Raw genomic sequence first — 15,305 nt, forward strand, 5'->3', positions numbered from 1 at the left:
AGTGGACTGGGGGGCAGCAGAGGGAAAAGCCCCCCTTGCCCCAAACCATTACCCATGTTGAGGGCATGTGGCCTCGTATGGTTAAAGAGGACCGGGGGGGCAGCGGGGGGCAGTGCGGGGCAGCGGGGGGGCAGCGGGGGGCAGTGGGCGGCTCGCCCCCCCTTTCCTGACCTACACAGAGAATCTCCGGATATCGGGGAAGAAAAGTCATGAAATATAAAGTAGAATCTGCGGAATGTAGAAATGTGACGATCAGAAAGGAATGGGAAGAAATGGACGTTGTGCTTTCAGTTTTTTCCTTTGATGATTTTATACAGTTTGTGGGTAATTCATAAAAGCGGCGAGGAGTGCGGCGGGGGGGGGGGGGCGGCGGGGGGGCTGCGGGGGGGGGCGGCGGGGGGCTGCGTGGGGCGGGGGGGGGTCAGGGCGCTGTACGGGGGGGCGCTGTGCGGCCTCCTGGAAAGCCGATCGTCTAATGGCACGGTGAGCCTAATGTGACCAGACTGAACCAGGTCATGCCGATCGCCCGCAGCTGTGTCGGGATGTACGGGGCTCATGAATGTCGCTCACCCCGATCGCCCCGCATGCGCGGTCACCTCACTCTATTCATGCCGAGCCGCATTGTGCTCTACAATGGAAAAACGGAACCCGCCGCACATTCCCAAAACATTTCAGGTTGGGGGTGGGGGAGGAGCGGGGTGGCGGCAAACCGATCCCCTACCAGGGGCCCCAAATCCTCCCGGGGCACCGCGGAGAACAAAATGTATTCACTGAAAGGTTTCCTCTGATCTCACTGCACACTGCGAGCGAATCACAACGTGCGATAGAAGAGCCTCATTATCTGGATGGAGGACATCCACCATCATCTAGCCCTTTCCTCCCCAGCCTGACTCTCCCCTCTCTCCCTTCTTTCAATCACTGGGCGGTCTACAAACCTAATAACACCCATCCCCCCACAGGCTGACACCCACCCATTAAAGGGTTTCAATATTTGCATAACTCCTCCCACTGCTTGCACTGGGACTGAGGGCGGGGGTTATGTGTTCAGGGAACTATGGACAGCCCCCCCTGCTGGCCCCTCCCACCAGCCATGATCTGCCTGCATTGCAGAGAGAAGCACAGAGACCCGGGTATTGAAATCTTAGGAGAGGAGAGTTATAGAGGAAGGAGAGGAGTCCTCCAGCAGTGCAGAGTATTTCAGGAGAGGAGAGTTATAGAGGAAGGAGAGGAGTCCTCCAGCAGTGCAGAGTATTTCAGGAGAGGAGAGTTATAGAGGAAGGAGAGGAGTCCTCCAGCAGAGCAGAGTATTTCAGGAGAGGAGAGTTATAGAGGAAGGAGAGGAGTCCTCCAGTGCAGAGTATTTCAGGAGAGGAGAGTTATAGAGGAAGGAGCAGAGTCCTCCAGCAGAGTATTTCAGGAGAGGAGAGTTATAGAGGAAGGAGAGGAGTCCTCCAGCAGAGTATTTCAGGAGAGGAGAGTTATAGAGGAAGGAGAGGAGTCCTCCAGGAGTGCAGAGTATTTCAGGAGAGGAGAGTTATAGAGGGAGGAGAGGAGAGTTATAGAGGGAGGAGAGGAGAGTTGTAGAGGGAGGAGAGGAGAGTTATAGAGGGAGGAGAGGAGATGTTATAGAGGGAGGAGAGGAGAGTTATAGAGGGAGGAGAGGAGAGTTATAGAGGGAGGAGAGATGTTATAGAGGGAGGAGAGGAGAGTTATAGAGGGAGGAGAGGAGAGTTGTAGAGGGAGGAGAGGAGAGTTATAGAGGGAGGAGAGGAGAGTTATAGAGGGAGGAGAGGAGAGTTGTAGAGGGAGGAGAGGAGAGTTATAGAGGGAGGAGAGGAGATGTTATAGAGGGAGGAGAGGAGAGTTGTAGAGGGAGGAGCAGAGTCCTCCAGCAGAGTATTTCAGGAGAGGAGATTTATAGAGGAAGGAGAGGAGTCCTCCAGGAGTGCAGAGTATTTCAGGAGAGGAGAGTTATAGAGGGAGGAGAGGAGAGTTGTAGAGGGAGGAGAGGAGAGTTGTAGAGGGAGGAGAGGAGAGTTATAGAGGGAGGAGAGGAGATGTTATAGAGGGAGGAGAGGAGAGTTATAGAGGGAGGAGAGGAGAGTTATAGAGGGAGGAGAGGAGATGTTATAGAGGGAGGAGAGGAGAGTTGTAGAGGGAGGAGAGGAGATGTTATAGAGGGAGGAGAGGAGAGTTATAGAGGAAGGAGAGGAGAGTTATAGAGGGAGGAGAGGAGATGTTATAGAGGGAGGAGAGGAGATGTTATAGAGGGAGGAGAGGAGAGTTATAGAGGGAGGAGAGGAGATGTTATAGAGGGAGGAGAGGAGAGTTATAGAGGGAGGAGAGATATAGAGGGAGGAGAGGAGAGTTGTAGAGGGAGGAGAGGAGAGTTATAGAGGAAGGAGAGGAGAGTTATAGAGGGAGGAGAGGAGAGTTGTAGAGGGAGGAGAGGAGATGCTATAGAGGGAGGAGAGGAGAGTTATAGAGGGAGGAGAGGAGATGTTATAGAGGGAGGAGAGGAGAGTTGTAGAGGGAGGAGAGGAGAGTTATAGAGGAAGGAGCAGAGTCCTCCAGCAGAGTATTTCAGGAGAGGAGAGATATAGAGGAAGGAGAGGAGTCCTCCAGGAGTGCAGAGTATTTCAGGAGAGGAGAGTTATAGAGGAAGGAGAGGAGAGTTGTAGAGGGAGGAGAGGAGAGTTCTAGAGGGAGGAGAGGAGAGTTATAGAGGGAGGAGAGGAGATGTTATAGAGGGAGGAGAGGAGAGTTATAGAGGGAGGAGAGGAGATGTTATAGAGGGAGGAGAGGAGAGTTGTAGAGGGAGGAGAGGAGAGTTATAGAGGGAGGAGAGGAGAGTTATAGAGGGAGGAGAGGAGAGTTCTAGAGGAAGGAGCAGAGTCCTCCAGCAGAGTATTTCAGGAGAGGAGAGATATAGAGGAAGGAGAGGAGTCCTCCAGGAGTGCAGAGTATTTCAGGAGAGGAGAGTTATAGAGGAAGGAGAGGAGAGTTGTAGAGGGAGGAGAGGAGAGTTCTAGAGGGAGGAGAGGAGAGTTATAGAGGGAGGAGAGGAGATGTTATAGAGGGAGGAGAGGAGAGTTATAGAGGGAGGAGAGGAGATGTTATAGAGGGAGGAGAGGAGAGTTGTAGAGGGAGGAGAGGAGAGTTATAGAGGAAGGAGAGGAGAGTTATAGATGGAGGAGAGGAGATGTTATAGAGGGAGGAGAGGAGAGTTATAGAGGGAGGAGAGGAGAGTTGTAGAGGGAGGAGAGGAGAGTTATAGAGGAAGGAGAGAAGAGTTATAGAGGGAGGAGAGGAGAGTTATAGAGGGAGGAGAGGAGATGTTATAGAGGGAGGAGAGGAGAGTTGTAGAGGGAGGAGAGGAGATGTTATAGAGTGAGGAGAGGAGAGTTATAGAGGGAGGAGAGGAGAGTTGTAGAGGGAGGAGAGGAGAGTTATAGAGAAAGGAGAGGAGAGTTATAGAGGAAGGAGAGGAGAGTTGTAGAGGGAGGAGAGGAGAGTTATAGAGGGAGGAGAGGAGAGTTATAGAGGGAGGAGAGGAGATGTTATAGAGGGAGGAGAGGAGAGTTATAGAGGGAGGAGAGGAGAGTTGTAGAGGGAGGAGAGGAGAGTTATAGAGGGAGGAGAGGAGAGTTATAGAGGGAGGAGAGGAGATGTTATAGAGGGAGGAGAGGAGAGTTGTAGAGGGAGGAGAGGAGAGTTATAGAGGAAGGAGAGAAGAGGAGATGTTATAGAGGGAGGAGAGGAGAGTTATAGAGGGAGGAGAGGAGATGTTATAGAGGGAGGAGAGGAGAGTTGTAGAGGGAGGAGAGGAGATGTTATAGAGTGAGGAGAGGAGAGTTACAGAGGGAGGAGAGGAGAGTTGTAGAGGGAGGAGAGGAGAGTTATAGAGGGAGGAGAGGAGAGTTATAGAGGGAGGAGAGGAGATGTTATAGAGGGAGGAGAGGAGAATTATAGAGGGAGGAGAGGAGAGTTATAGAGGAAGGAGAGGAGAGTTATAGAGGGAGGAGAGGAGATGTTATAGAGGGAGGAGAGGAGAGTTATAGAGGGAGGAGAGGAGAGTTATAGAGGGAGGAGAGGAGAGTTGTAGAGGGAGGAGAGGAGAGTTATAGAGGGAGGAGAGGAGAGTTATAGAGGGAGGAGAGGAGATGTTATAGAGGGAGGAGAGGAGAGTTGTAGAGGGAGGAGAGGAGATGTTATAGAGGGAGGAGAGGAGAGTTACAGAGGGAGGAGAGGAGATGTTATAGAGGGAGGAGAGGAGATGTTATAGAGGGAGGAGAGGAGAGTTGTAGAGGGAGGAGAGGAGAGTTATAGAGGAAGGAGAGGAGAGTTATAGAGGGAGGAGAGGAGAGTTATAGAGGGAGGAGAGGAGATGTTATAGAGGGAGGAGAGGAGAGTTGTAGAGGAAGGAGAGGAGAGTTATAGAGGGAGGAGAGGAGAGTTTTGGAGGGAGGAGAGGAGAGTTATAGAGGGAGGAGAGGAGATGTTATAGAGGGAGGAGAGGAGAGTTGTAGAGGGAGGAGAGGAGATGTTATAGAGGGAGGAGAGGAGAGTTACAGAGGGAGGAGAGGAGAGTTGTAGAGGGAGGAGAGGAGAGTTATAGAGGGAGGAGAGGAGAGTTATAGAGGGAGGAGAGGAGATGTTATAGAGGGAGGAGAGGAGAATTATAGAGGGAGGAGAGGAGAGTTATAGAGGAAGGAGAGGAGAGTTATAGAGGGAGGAGAGGAGATGTTATAGAGGGAGGAGAGGAGAGTTATAGAGGGAGGAGAGGAGAGTTATAGAGGGAGGAGAGGAGAGTTATAGAGGAAGGAGAGGAGAGTTATAGAGGGAGGAGAGGAGATGTTATAGAGGGAGGAGAGGAGAGTTATAGAGGGAGGAGAGGAGAGTTATAGAAGAAGGAGCAGAGTCCTCCAGCAGTGCAGAGTATTTCAGGAGAGGAGAGTTATAGAGGGAGGAGAGGAGATGTTATAGAGGGAGGAGAGGAGAGTTATAGAGGGAGGAGAGGAGATGTTATAGAGGGAGGAGAGGAGAGTTATAGAGGGAGGAGAGGAGATGTTATAGAGGGAGGAGAGGAGAGTTAGAGGGAGGAGAGGAGATGTTATAGAGGGAGGAGAGGAGATGTTATAGAGGGAGGAGAGGAGAGTTATAGAGGGAGGAGAGGAGAGTTATAGAGGGAGGAGAGGAGAGTTATAGAGGGAGGAGAGGAGATGTTATAGAGGGAGGAGAGGAGAGTTATAGAGGGAGGAGAGGAGATGTTATAGAGGGAGGAGAGGAGATGTTATAGAGGGAGGAGAGGAGAGTTATAGAGGGAGGAGAGGAGATGTTATAGAGGGAGGAGAGGAGATGTTATAGAGGGAGGAGAGGAGAGTTATAGAGGGAGGAGAGGAGATGTTATAGAGGGAGGAGAGGAGAGTTATAGAGGGAGGAGAGGAGAGTTATAGTGGAAGGAGAGGAGAGTTATAGAGGGAGGAGAGGAAAGTTATAGAGGAAGGAGAGGAGAGTTATAGAGGGAGGAGAGGAGATGTTATAGAGGGAGGAGAGGAGAGTTATAGAGGGAGGAGAGGAGAGTTATAGAGGGAGGAGAGGAGAGTTATAGAAGAAGGAGCAGAGTCCTCCAGCAGTGCAGAGTATTTCAGGAGAGGAGAGTTATAGAGGGAGGAGAGGAGAGTTATAGAGGGAGGAGAGGAGATGTTATAGAGGGAGGAGAGGAGATGTTGTAGAGGGAGGAGAGGAGAGTTATAGAGGAAGGAGAGAAGAGTTATAGAGGGAGGAGAGGAGATGTTATAGAGGGAGGAGAGGAGAGTTATAGAGGGAGGAGAGGAGATGTTATAGAGGGAGGAGAGGAGAGTTGTAGAGGGAGGAGAGGAGATGTTATAGAGTGAGGAGAGGAGAGTTATAGAGGGAGGAGAGGAGAGTTGTAGAGGGAGGAGAGGAGAGTTATAGAGGAAGGAGAGGAGAGTTATAGAGGGAGGAGAGGAGATGTTATAGAGGGAGGGGAGGAGAGTTATAGAGGGAGGAGAGGAGATGTTATAGAGGGAGGAGAGGAGAGTTGTAGAGGGAGGAGAGGAGATGTTATAGAGGGAGGAGAGGAGAGTTGTAGAGGGAGGAGAGGAGAGTTATAGAGGGAGGAGAGGAGAGTTATAGAGGGAGGAGAGGAGAGTTATAGAGGAAGGAGCAGAGTCCTCCAGCAGAGTATTTCAGGAGAGGAGAGTTATAGAGGAAGGAGAGGAGAGTTGTAGAGGGAGGAGAGGAGAGTTCTAGAGGGAGGAGAGGAGAGTTATAGAGGGAGGAGAGGAGATGTTATAGAGGGAGGAGAGGAGAGTTATAGAGGGAGGAGAGGAGATGTTATAGAGGGAGGAGAGGAGAGTTATAGAGGGAGGAGAGGAGAGTTGTAGAGGGAGGAGAGGAGAGTTATAGAGGGAGGAGAGAAGAGTTATAGAGGGAGGAGAGGAGATGTTATAGAGGGAGGAGAGGAGAGTTGTAGAGGGAGGAGAGGAGAGTTATAGAGGAAGGAGAGAAGAGTTATAGAGGGAGGAGAGGAGATGTTATAGAGGGAGGAGAGGAGAGTTATAGAGGGAGGAGAGGAGATGTTATAGAGGGAAGAGAGGAGAGTTGTAGAGGGAGGAGAGGAGATGTTATAGAGTGAGGAGAGGAGAGTTATAGAGGGAGGAGAGGAGAGTTGTAGAGGGAGGAGAGGAGAGTTATAGAGGGAGGAGAGGAGAGTTATAGAGGGAGGAGAGGAGATGTTATAGAGGGAGGAGAGGAGAGTTATAGAGGGAGGAGAGGAGAGTTATAGAGGAAGGAGAGGAGAGTTATAGAGGAAGGAGAGGAGAGTTATAGAGGGAGGAGAGGAGATGTTATAGAGGGAGGAGAGGAGAGTTATAGAGGGAGGAGAGGAGAGTTATAGAGGGAGGAGAGGAGAGTTATAGAAGAAGGAGCAGAGTCCTCCAGCAGTGCAGATTATTTCAGGAGAGGAGAGTTATAGAGGGAGGAGAGGAGATGTTATAGAGGGAGGAGAGGAGAGTTATAGAGGGAGGAGAGGAGATGTTATAGAGGGAGGAGAGGAGATGTTATAGAGGGAGGAGAGGAGAGTTATAGAGGGAGGAGAGGAGATGTTATAGAGGGAGGAGAGGAGAGTTATAGAGGGAGGAGAGGAGATGTTATAGAGGGAGGAGAGGAGATGTTATAGAGGGAGGAGAGGAGAGTTATAGAGGGAGGAGAGGAGAGTTATAGAGGGAGGAGAGGAGATGTTATAGAGGGAAGAGAGGAGAGTTATAGAGGGAGGAGAGGAGAGTTGTAGAGGGAGGAGAGGAGATGTTATAGAGGGAGGAGAGGAGATGTTATAGAGGGAGGAGAGGAGAGTTATAGAGGGAGGAGAGGAGATGTTATAGAGGGAGGAGAGGAGAGTTATAGAGGGAGGAGAGGAGAGTTATAGTGGAAGGAGAGGAGAGTTATAGAGGGAGGAGAGGAGAGTTATAGAGGAAGGAGAGGAGAGTTATAGAGGAAGGAGAGGCGAGTTATAGAGGGAGGAGAGGAGATGTTATAGAGGGAGGAGAGGAGAGTTATAGAGGGAGGAGAGGAGATGTTATAGAGGGAGGAGAGGAGAGTTATAGAGGGAGGAGAGGAGAGTTATAGAGGGAGGAGAGGAGAGTTATAGAAGAAGGAGCAGAGTCCTCCAGCAGTGCAGAGTATTTCAGGAGAGGAGAGTTATAGAGGGAGGAGAGGAGAGTTATAGAGGGAGGAGAGGAGAGTTATAGAGGGAGGAGAGGAGAGTTGTAGAGGGAGGAGAGGAGAGTTATAGAGGAAGGAGAGAAGAGTTATAGAGGGAGGAGAGGAGATGTTATAGAGGGAGGAGAGGAGAGTTATAGAGGGAGGAGAGGAGATGTTATAGAGGGAAGAGAGGAGAGTTATAGAGGGAGGAGAGGAGAGTTATAGAGGGAGGAGAGGAGAGTTATAGAGGAAGGAGAGGAGAGTTATAGAGGAAGGAGAGGAGAGTTATAGAGGGAGGAGAGGAGATGTTATAGAGGGAGGAGAGGAGAGTTATAGAGGGAGGAGAGGAGAGTTATAGTGGAAGGAGAGGAGATGTTATAGAGGGAGAAGAGGAGAGTTATAGAGGGAAGAGAGGAGATTTATAGAGGGAGGAGAGGAGCGTTATAGAGGGAGGAGAGGAGATGTTATAGAGGGAAGAGAGGAGATGTTATAGAGGGAAGAGAGGAGAGTTATAGAGGGAGGAGAGGAGCGTTATAGAGGGAGGAGAGGAGAGTTATAGAGGGAGGAGAGGAGCGTTATAGTGGAAGGAGAGGAGATGTTATAGAGGGAGGAGAGGAGATGTTATAGAGGGAAGAGAGGAGAGTTATAGAGGGAGGAGAGGAGCGTTATAGAGGGAGGAGAGGAGAGTTATAGAGGGAGGAGAGGAGAGTTATAGAGGGAGGAGAGGAGAGTTGTAGAGGGAGGAGAGGAGAGTTGTAGAGCGAGGAGAGGAGAGTTATAGAGGGAGGAGAGGAGAGTTGTAGAGGGAGGAGAGGAGAGTTATAGAGGGAGGAGAGGAGAGTTGTAGAGGGAGGAGAGGAGAGTTATAGAGGGAGGAGAGGAGAGTTTTGGAGGGAGGAGAGGAGAGTTATAGAGGGAGGAGAGGAGAGTTATAGAGGGAGGAGAGGAGAGTTATAGAGGGAGGAGAGGAGAGTTATAGAGGGAGGAGAGGAGAGTTTTGGAGGGAGGAGAGGAGAGTTATAGAGGGAGGAGAGGAGATGTTATAGAGGGAGGAGAGGAGAGTTATAGAGGGAGGAGAGGAGAGTTGTAGAGGGAGGAGAGGAGATGTTATAGAGGGAGGAGAGGAGAGTTATAGAGGGAGGAGAGGAGAGTTATAGAGGGAGGAGAGGAGAGTTATAGAGGGAGGAGAGGAGAGTTGTAGAGGGAGGAGAGGAGAGTTGTAGAGGGAGGAGAGGAGATGTTATAGAGGGAGGAGAGGAGAGTTATAGAGGGAGGAGAGGAGAGTTGTAGAGGGAGGAGAGGAGATGTTACCTGTCCAGCCAGGCCAGCAGATTCTTAGCAGCACCAATCAGATCCACCACGGAGGTGAGGAAGTCATTGGGTAATCTCCGGGAGCTCCGCCCATCGTAGTGGCCGCTCCGCCTTCGACCCGTTATGAAGTTCTGAAGATTTTTGGCGGATGAGTTGAGTTTGTGGGAGAGCGTGCGCAAATTCTCCGTCTCCAGACCGTAATTCTGTAAGGAAGCAAAAAAATTAAAAAAATAGATATTCAGGATGGAAATTCCCAGAAAACATAAAAACAACACAAATCAGGACTTCTCTTTTATTATTATTATTATTATCACTCCCCTCCCCCTCCCCCTCCCCCGGGCCGATTCTCAGCTCTCAGCGATGTCGCACTTTGAATGACAATTACGCGGTAATATAACAATATAAACAGGTGACATTTTTATCATTTTTTTGCACACAGAGCTTTCTTTAGATGATATTTAATCACCTCGGGGGGGGGGGGGGGGGATTTTTTTGGTATAAACGAAAAAAGACCAAAAATTTTTGGGAAAAAAAAAAAAACGTTTTTTCTTTGTTTCTTTTTAAAGATTTTGCAAATAAATAAACTTCATAAGTTTCAACCAAACTTTCTTCTGCTCCAAACCGAAATCAGTGAATATTATTTATCTGTAGGAAAGTTATAGAGACCACAAACTATGAGATATAAATCTGATAATCGATCGATCCTGAAGGACTGACAACCGATCTCATTTCTTGAGGCTCGAAAACAGCAGGAAAGTACAAATAGCCCCACCCCCCCAAATCACCTCCCAGTACAAATACCCCCAAATCACCCCCCCAGTACAAATACCCCCCAAATCACCCCCCAGTACAAATACCCCCAAATCACCTCCCAGTACAAATACCCCCAAATCACCCCCCCAGTACAAATACCCCCCAAATCACCCCCCAGTACAAATACCCCCAAATCACCCCCCAGTACAAATACCCCCCAAATCACCCCCCCAGTACAAATACCCCCCAAATCACCCCTCAGTACAAATACCCCCCAAATCACCCCTCAGTACAAATACCCCCCAAATCACCCCCCAGTACAAATACCCCCCAAATCACCTCCCAGTACAAATACCCCAAAAATCACCCCCCAGTACAAATACCCCCCAAATCACCCCCAGTACAAATACCCCCCAAATCACCCCCCCCAGTACAAATACCCCCCAAATCACCTCCCCCAGTACAAATACCCCCCAAATCACCCCCCCAGTACAAATACCCCAAAAATCACCCCCAGTACAAATACCCCCCAAATCACCTCCCAGTACAAATACCCCCCAAATCACCTCCCATTACAAATACCCCAAAAATCACCCCCCAGTACAAATACCCCCCAAATCACCTCCCAGTACAAATACCCCCCAAATCACCTCCCATTACAAATACCCCCCAAATCACCTCCCATTACAAATACCCCAAAAATCACCCCCCAGTACAAATACCCCCCAAATCACCTCCCAGTACAAATACCCCCCAAATCACCTCCCAGTACAAATACCCCCAAATCACCCCCCAGTACAAATACCCCCCAAATCACCTCCCAGTACAAATACCCCCAAATCACCCCCAGTACAAATACCCCCCAAATCACCCCCCCAGTACAAATACCCCCAAATCACCCCCCAGTACAAATACCCCCCAAATCACCCTCCAGTACAAATACCCCCCAAACCACCCCCGAGTACAAATACCCCCCAAATCACCCCCAGTACAAATACCCCTGAAACCACCCCCGAGTACAAATACCCCCCAAATCCCCCCGCAAAGTACAAATACCCCCCAAATCACCCCCCCAGTACAAATACCCCTGAAACCACCCCCGAGTACAAATACCCCCCAAATCACCCCCCCCAGTACAAATACCCCTGAAACCACCCCCCCCCCGAGTACAAATACCCTCCAAATCACCCCCCAGTACAAATACCCCTGAAACCACCCCCCCGAGTACAAATACCCCCAAACCACCCCCCCAGTACAAATACCCCTGAAACCACCCCCAAGTACAAATACCCCCCAAATCACCCCCCAGTACAAATACCCCCAAATCACCCCCCCGAGTACAAATACCCCCAAATCACCCCCCCTGAGTACAAATACCCCCCAAATCACCCCCCAGTCCAAATACCCCCAAATCACCCCCCAGTACAAATACCCCCCAAATCACCCCCCAGTACAAATACCCCCCAAATTCACCGCCCAGTAGAAATACCCCCCAAATCACCCCCTCCCCCAGTACAAATACCCCCCAAATCACCCCCAGGGCAGCACAGTGGTGTAGTGGATAGCACTCTCACCTAGCAGCAATAGGGTCGCTGGTTCAAATCCCAACCACGGCACTACCTGCCTGGAGTTCTCATGTTCTCCCTGTGCCTGCCTGGGTTTCCTCCGGTGTCCTCCCACACTCCAAAGACATGCTGGTAGGTTAAAAGGCGCCCTGAGGCGATTCAGTTCGCATAGGTAGCGCTATACAATTCATTCACTCATTCACTCAAATACCCCCCAAATCACCCCCCAGTACAAATACCCCCCCCCCCAAATCACCCCCTACCCCCAAAATCATCCCCCAGTAAGAATACCGCCCAAATCACCCCTTTTTGGAAAGTAGACAGGTTCAAGGTCTATACAGTGCCTTGAAAAAGTATTCATACCCCTTGAAATTCCCCTCATTTTGTTACAACCGAAAACATAAATATATTTTATTGGGATTTTATGTGATAGACCAACACAAAGTGTCACATAATTGTGAAGTGGAAGGAAAATGATAAATGATACAAATAAATATGTGAAAAGTGTGGGGGGGGACATTTGTATGGCGCCCCCCGGAGTCAATACTTTGTAGAACCCCCTTTCTCTACAAGTCTTTTTGGGGATGTCTCTACCAGCTTTGCACATCTAGAGAGGACATTTCTGCCCATAAGTATTATACTAGGGATCTAGTTGTTTTTCACTCCCTTCTTAGTAGAGATGTCCCTGTGTTGTTTACATTCACAGAGGTGTGTTCAGTGAGACTCAGAGCCAATCGCCGGGTGCCAGCAGTCGATCATTGTCTGGGACCAGGTGGTTGGCATGTCCTTTTGGCCAGGAAGCAGCAAGGACACCACATACAGACCCATACAGACCTGACTGTCCCAACATACAATTAGAAGAACTAACAAAAACCTTTGGCCTGGCAAATAGCCAATCCAGGTACTTAACGGCTTTTGTCCCTCCAGTCATTACCTTCCCTATTCACCAGCTATCCCATGGGTGGCATCACGGCTTTTCTGGGCACCAGAGAACTTTTTCAATTCAAAAGTCTCATATCAAATTGAAACTCATGCCCAGTTCAAAGTCAAGCACTCCACCATCATAACCTCCAGGGCAATAGAAAGCTGGCAGAGGTTCCTCACTCTATACAAAAAGATCAAATACATTTTATCTGGAGAAGAACATTCATCAACGAGCATAAGCAGAAACCACTGACATGTACTGGAGTCTGTTGCTGAAGCAAAACTTCCAGGATACAGAGGTACAGATGGTAATAAAAAGCCCCTTTTGTGGCCTTTCTGGGCACCAGAGAGCTGCCTCAATACAAAACTATCCGTTTGGATTGGACCTCTCACCCAGGGATCCACAGCTCTAACCTTCGAACAATCAATTTTGACTTTTGGCCAAGGACCAGCTGGATCTGGTGAGCCCCGTTAATGCTTTTCCATGCACCAGAGAGCTGTCTCAATACAAAACTATCCTTTGGAACTCTCACCAAGCTTGGAGACCAGCACTCCACAGCCCTAAGCTCCGAACAAGCAGTTTGGACGTTTGGCCAAGGACCATAAAGAAGTACCAAGGACACCACATAAAAAACCAATACAAACTTGATAGTTCCAACATACAATCAAAAACTTTAGAAGAACGAGGAAAACCATTGGCTTAGCCAATACAGGCTCTTTGTGACTTTTGCCCCCCCCCCATGGCTTGTCTCTACCGATTCCTGGTTTGACCTCAGCTAGTTCCTGACCATGGCTTGTCTCTACTGATTCCTGGTTTAACCTCGGCTAGTTCCTGACCATGGCTTGCCTCTGCTGATTCCTGGTGTGACCTTGGCAAATTCCTGATGACAATTTGTCTCCACTGACTTCCAGTGTGACCTTGGCTAGTTCTTGACCATGGCTTGTCTCTACTGATTCCTGGTTTGACCTCAGCTAGTTCCTGATGACGATTTGTCTTTGCTGATTCCTGGTTTGACCTCAACTGGTTCCTGGTGATGGTTTGTATCACGACACATATCTGTGCCCAATGCTGAAGCAGAACTAAAAGCATCAAGAACCCATCTGTAAGGACCAGTGTTTTGGGGTAAGCCAGAAATAGTTTATGTATAAAATCTCTGAGATGCCATGCAGTGGAGTAACCCCCCAGTAGCCAGACTGCACCTCAGATCTGCTAGAAAGATGGCGGCTGATGAGTTGAGTTGGACAATTGTGTCTCTGCTGATTCCTGGCATCACCTGGACTAGTTCTTGACCATGACTTGTCTCTACTGATTCCTGGTTTGACCTCAGCTAGTTCCTGACCATGGCTTGTCTCTGCTGATTCCTGGTGTGACCTTGGCTAATTCCTGATGACAATTTGTCTCCACTGACTTCTGGTGTGACCTTGGCTAGTTCTTGACCATGGCTTGTCTCTACTGATTCCTGGTTTGACCTCGGCTAGTTTCTGGTGATGGTTTGTTCCATGACACATATCTGTGCCCAATGCAGAAGCAGAACTAAAAGCATCAAGAACCCATCTGCAAGGACCAGTGTTTTGGGGTAAGCCAGAAATAGGAGTTTATGCACACAATCTCTGAGATGCCATGCAGTGGAGTAACCCCCCCAGTAGCCAGACTGCACCTCGGATCTGCTAGAAAGATGATGAGTTGATTTGGGTTACTCCCTCTACATTCTTCTTTGTGTTATTAGATGAGCCTGGCAGTGTCACTTCACCCAGGCTCCATAATTTATCCTCTCGAGTCCGTCTCACTTTCACCTGCTTGATACGTTCAATATGCCGAGTGTGAATAATGATGATAATTGTAACATAAGAGTAAGTAGAGGACATTATCTCCATCGCAGGTCTTGTCACAAGAGACTCAAAACTTTCATTATATTATATATTACATGCAAATTCTCCACATCCTCCCTGTCATTTCCCTGTAATAACCTCCCCCAACCCCCCACCGGGGCTGACACAAAACCAGTAATTTAATGGCACACTGGGAGCCGGCTGATCCGAGGATTCTTATTTATTGTCAGTAGAATTTAAAGGGCTTGCACTGGAGAAAGTGTAAGAGTAATTCGGGATTGTCAAGGGTTCAAGTTAGGGCTAGAGATATGTGCTTAACTCATTTCGGCTCTTTACCTGCACATCAGACCGCCACTGGATGTTATACCATTGCAAGCAAGGAAGGGGGACACCATGGTGGTGTACAAAGTGCTGATGTATCAACAGGGTTGATCACTTTCCAGAAGTTGCTGCAAACATCTGAAGGTCTGGGGGTATATTTTATATTTTTTATTTTGGTGAAATATTGGAGTCAATGGGAAAGGCAAAATAAAGGTGTTTTTATTGTTTTTTAAGGGAAAAAATGGGCTTTACAGCTCAATGAGCAAAATGTCCCCTACAGACAAGCAAACTGAATTCCAATCTTAGAGCCAGATGGCCTATTAAAGGAACAGATATATAAGTAAAGGAGGAAGACCCCAGGGATTTTACGGGTGGGAGGGAGATAGGGAGTAGAAATGTGTAAAAAGAGTAGGAGGAATCAGAGTATAAAAGGATATATGGTACTTTTATTCAAAATTGTCTTTCTGTCTATTAGACTGTCTATTAGACTGTTTTGGTGGTCCAACTACATTCATGTATTAAAGGAACAGAGTCGAGTCAGGGAGTTGCTGGATGGTCTGCTTTTCTGTTGCTGACCCGGTCTGCCCTTGGATTTGGCTCTGCTCTGCCTGCCTGCTATTGACCTCATTTACTTCCTGAGGACGGCTTGTCTCTGCTGATTCCTGGTTTGACCTCAGCTAGTTCCTGATGAAGACTTGTCACTGCTGATTCCTGTGGTTTCACTATGGGTACTTCCTGATGACGGCTTCGCTTCACGGATTCCCATTTGATCTTGGTTAGTTTCTGATGACAACTTGTCTCTGCTGTTTGCTGGTTTGACTTTGGCTAGTTCCTGACGATGGCCTGTCTTTGCCGAATTCCCAGTTTGAGCTTGGC

At 48.9% G+C, this 15,305-nt stretch overlaps 1 protein-coding gene across 1 annotated transcript in view; it reads right to left on the reverse strand.

Annotated features, from left to right (window-relative positions):
* LOC141107389 (connector enhancer of kinase suppressor of ras 2-like) overlaps window positions 1-15,305 on the reverse strand; it is a gene marked incomplete in the record, with an annotated part of 546,558 nt that overhangs the window by 299,300 nt on the left and 231,953 nt on the right. The window contains 1 exon segment of the mRNA XM_073598089.1: window positions 9,037-9,239. Within this exon segment, the coding sequence (XP_073454190.1) occupies window positions 9,037-9,239 (203 nt within the window).

This window comes from Aquarana catesbeiana, linkage group LG09 (assembly GCF_042186555.1).
Source record: "Aquarana catesbeiana isolate 2022-GZ linkage group LG09, ASM4218655v1, whole genome shotgun sequence".
In the NCBI taxonomy this organism is placed as follows: domain Eukaryota; kingdom Metazoa; phylum Chordata; class Amphibia; order Anura; family Ranidae; genus Aquarana; species Aquarana catesbeiana.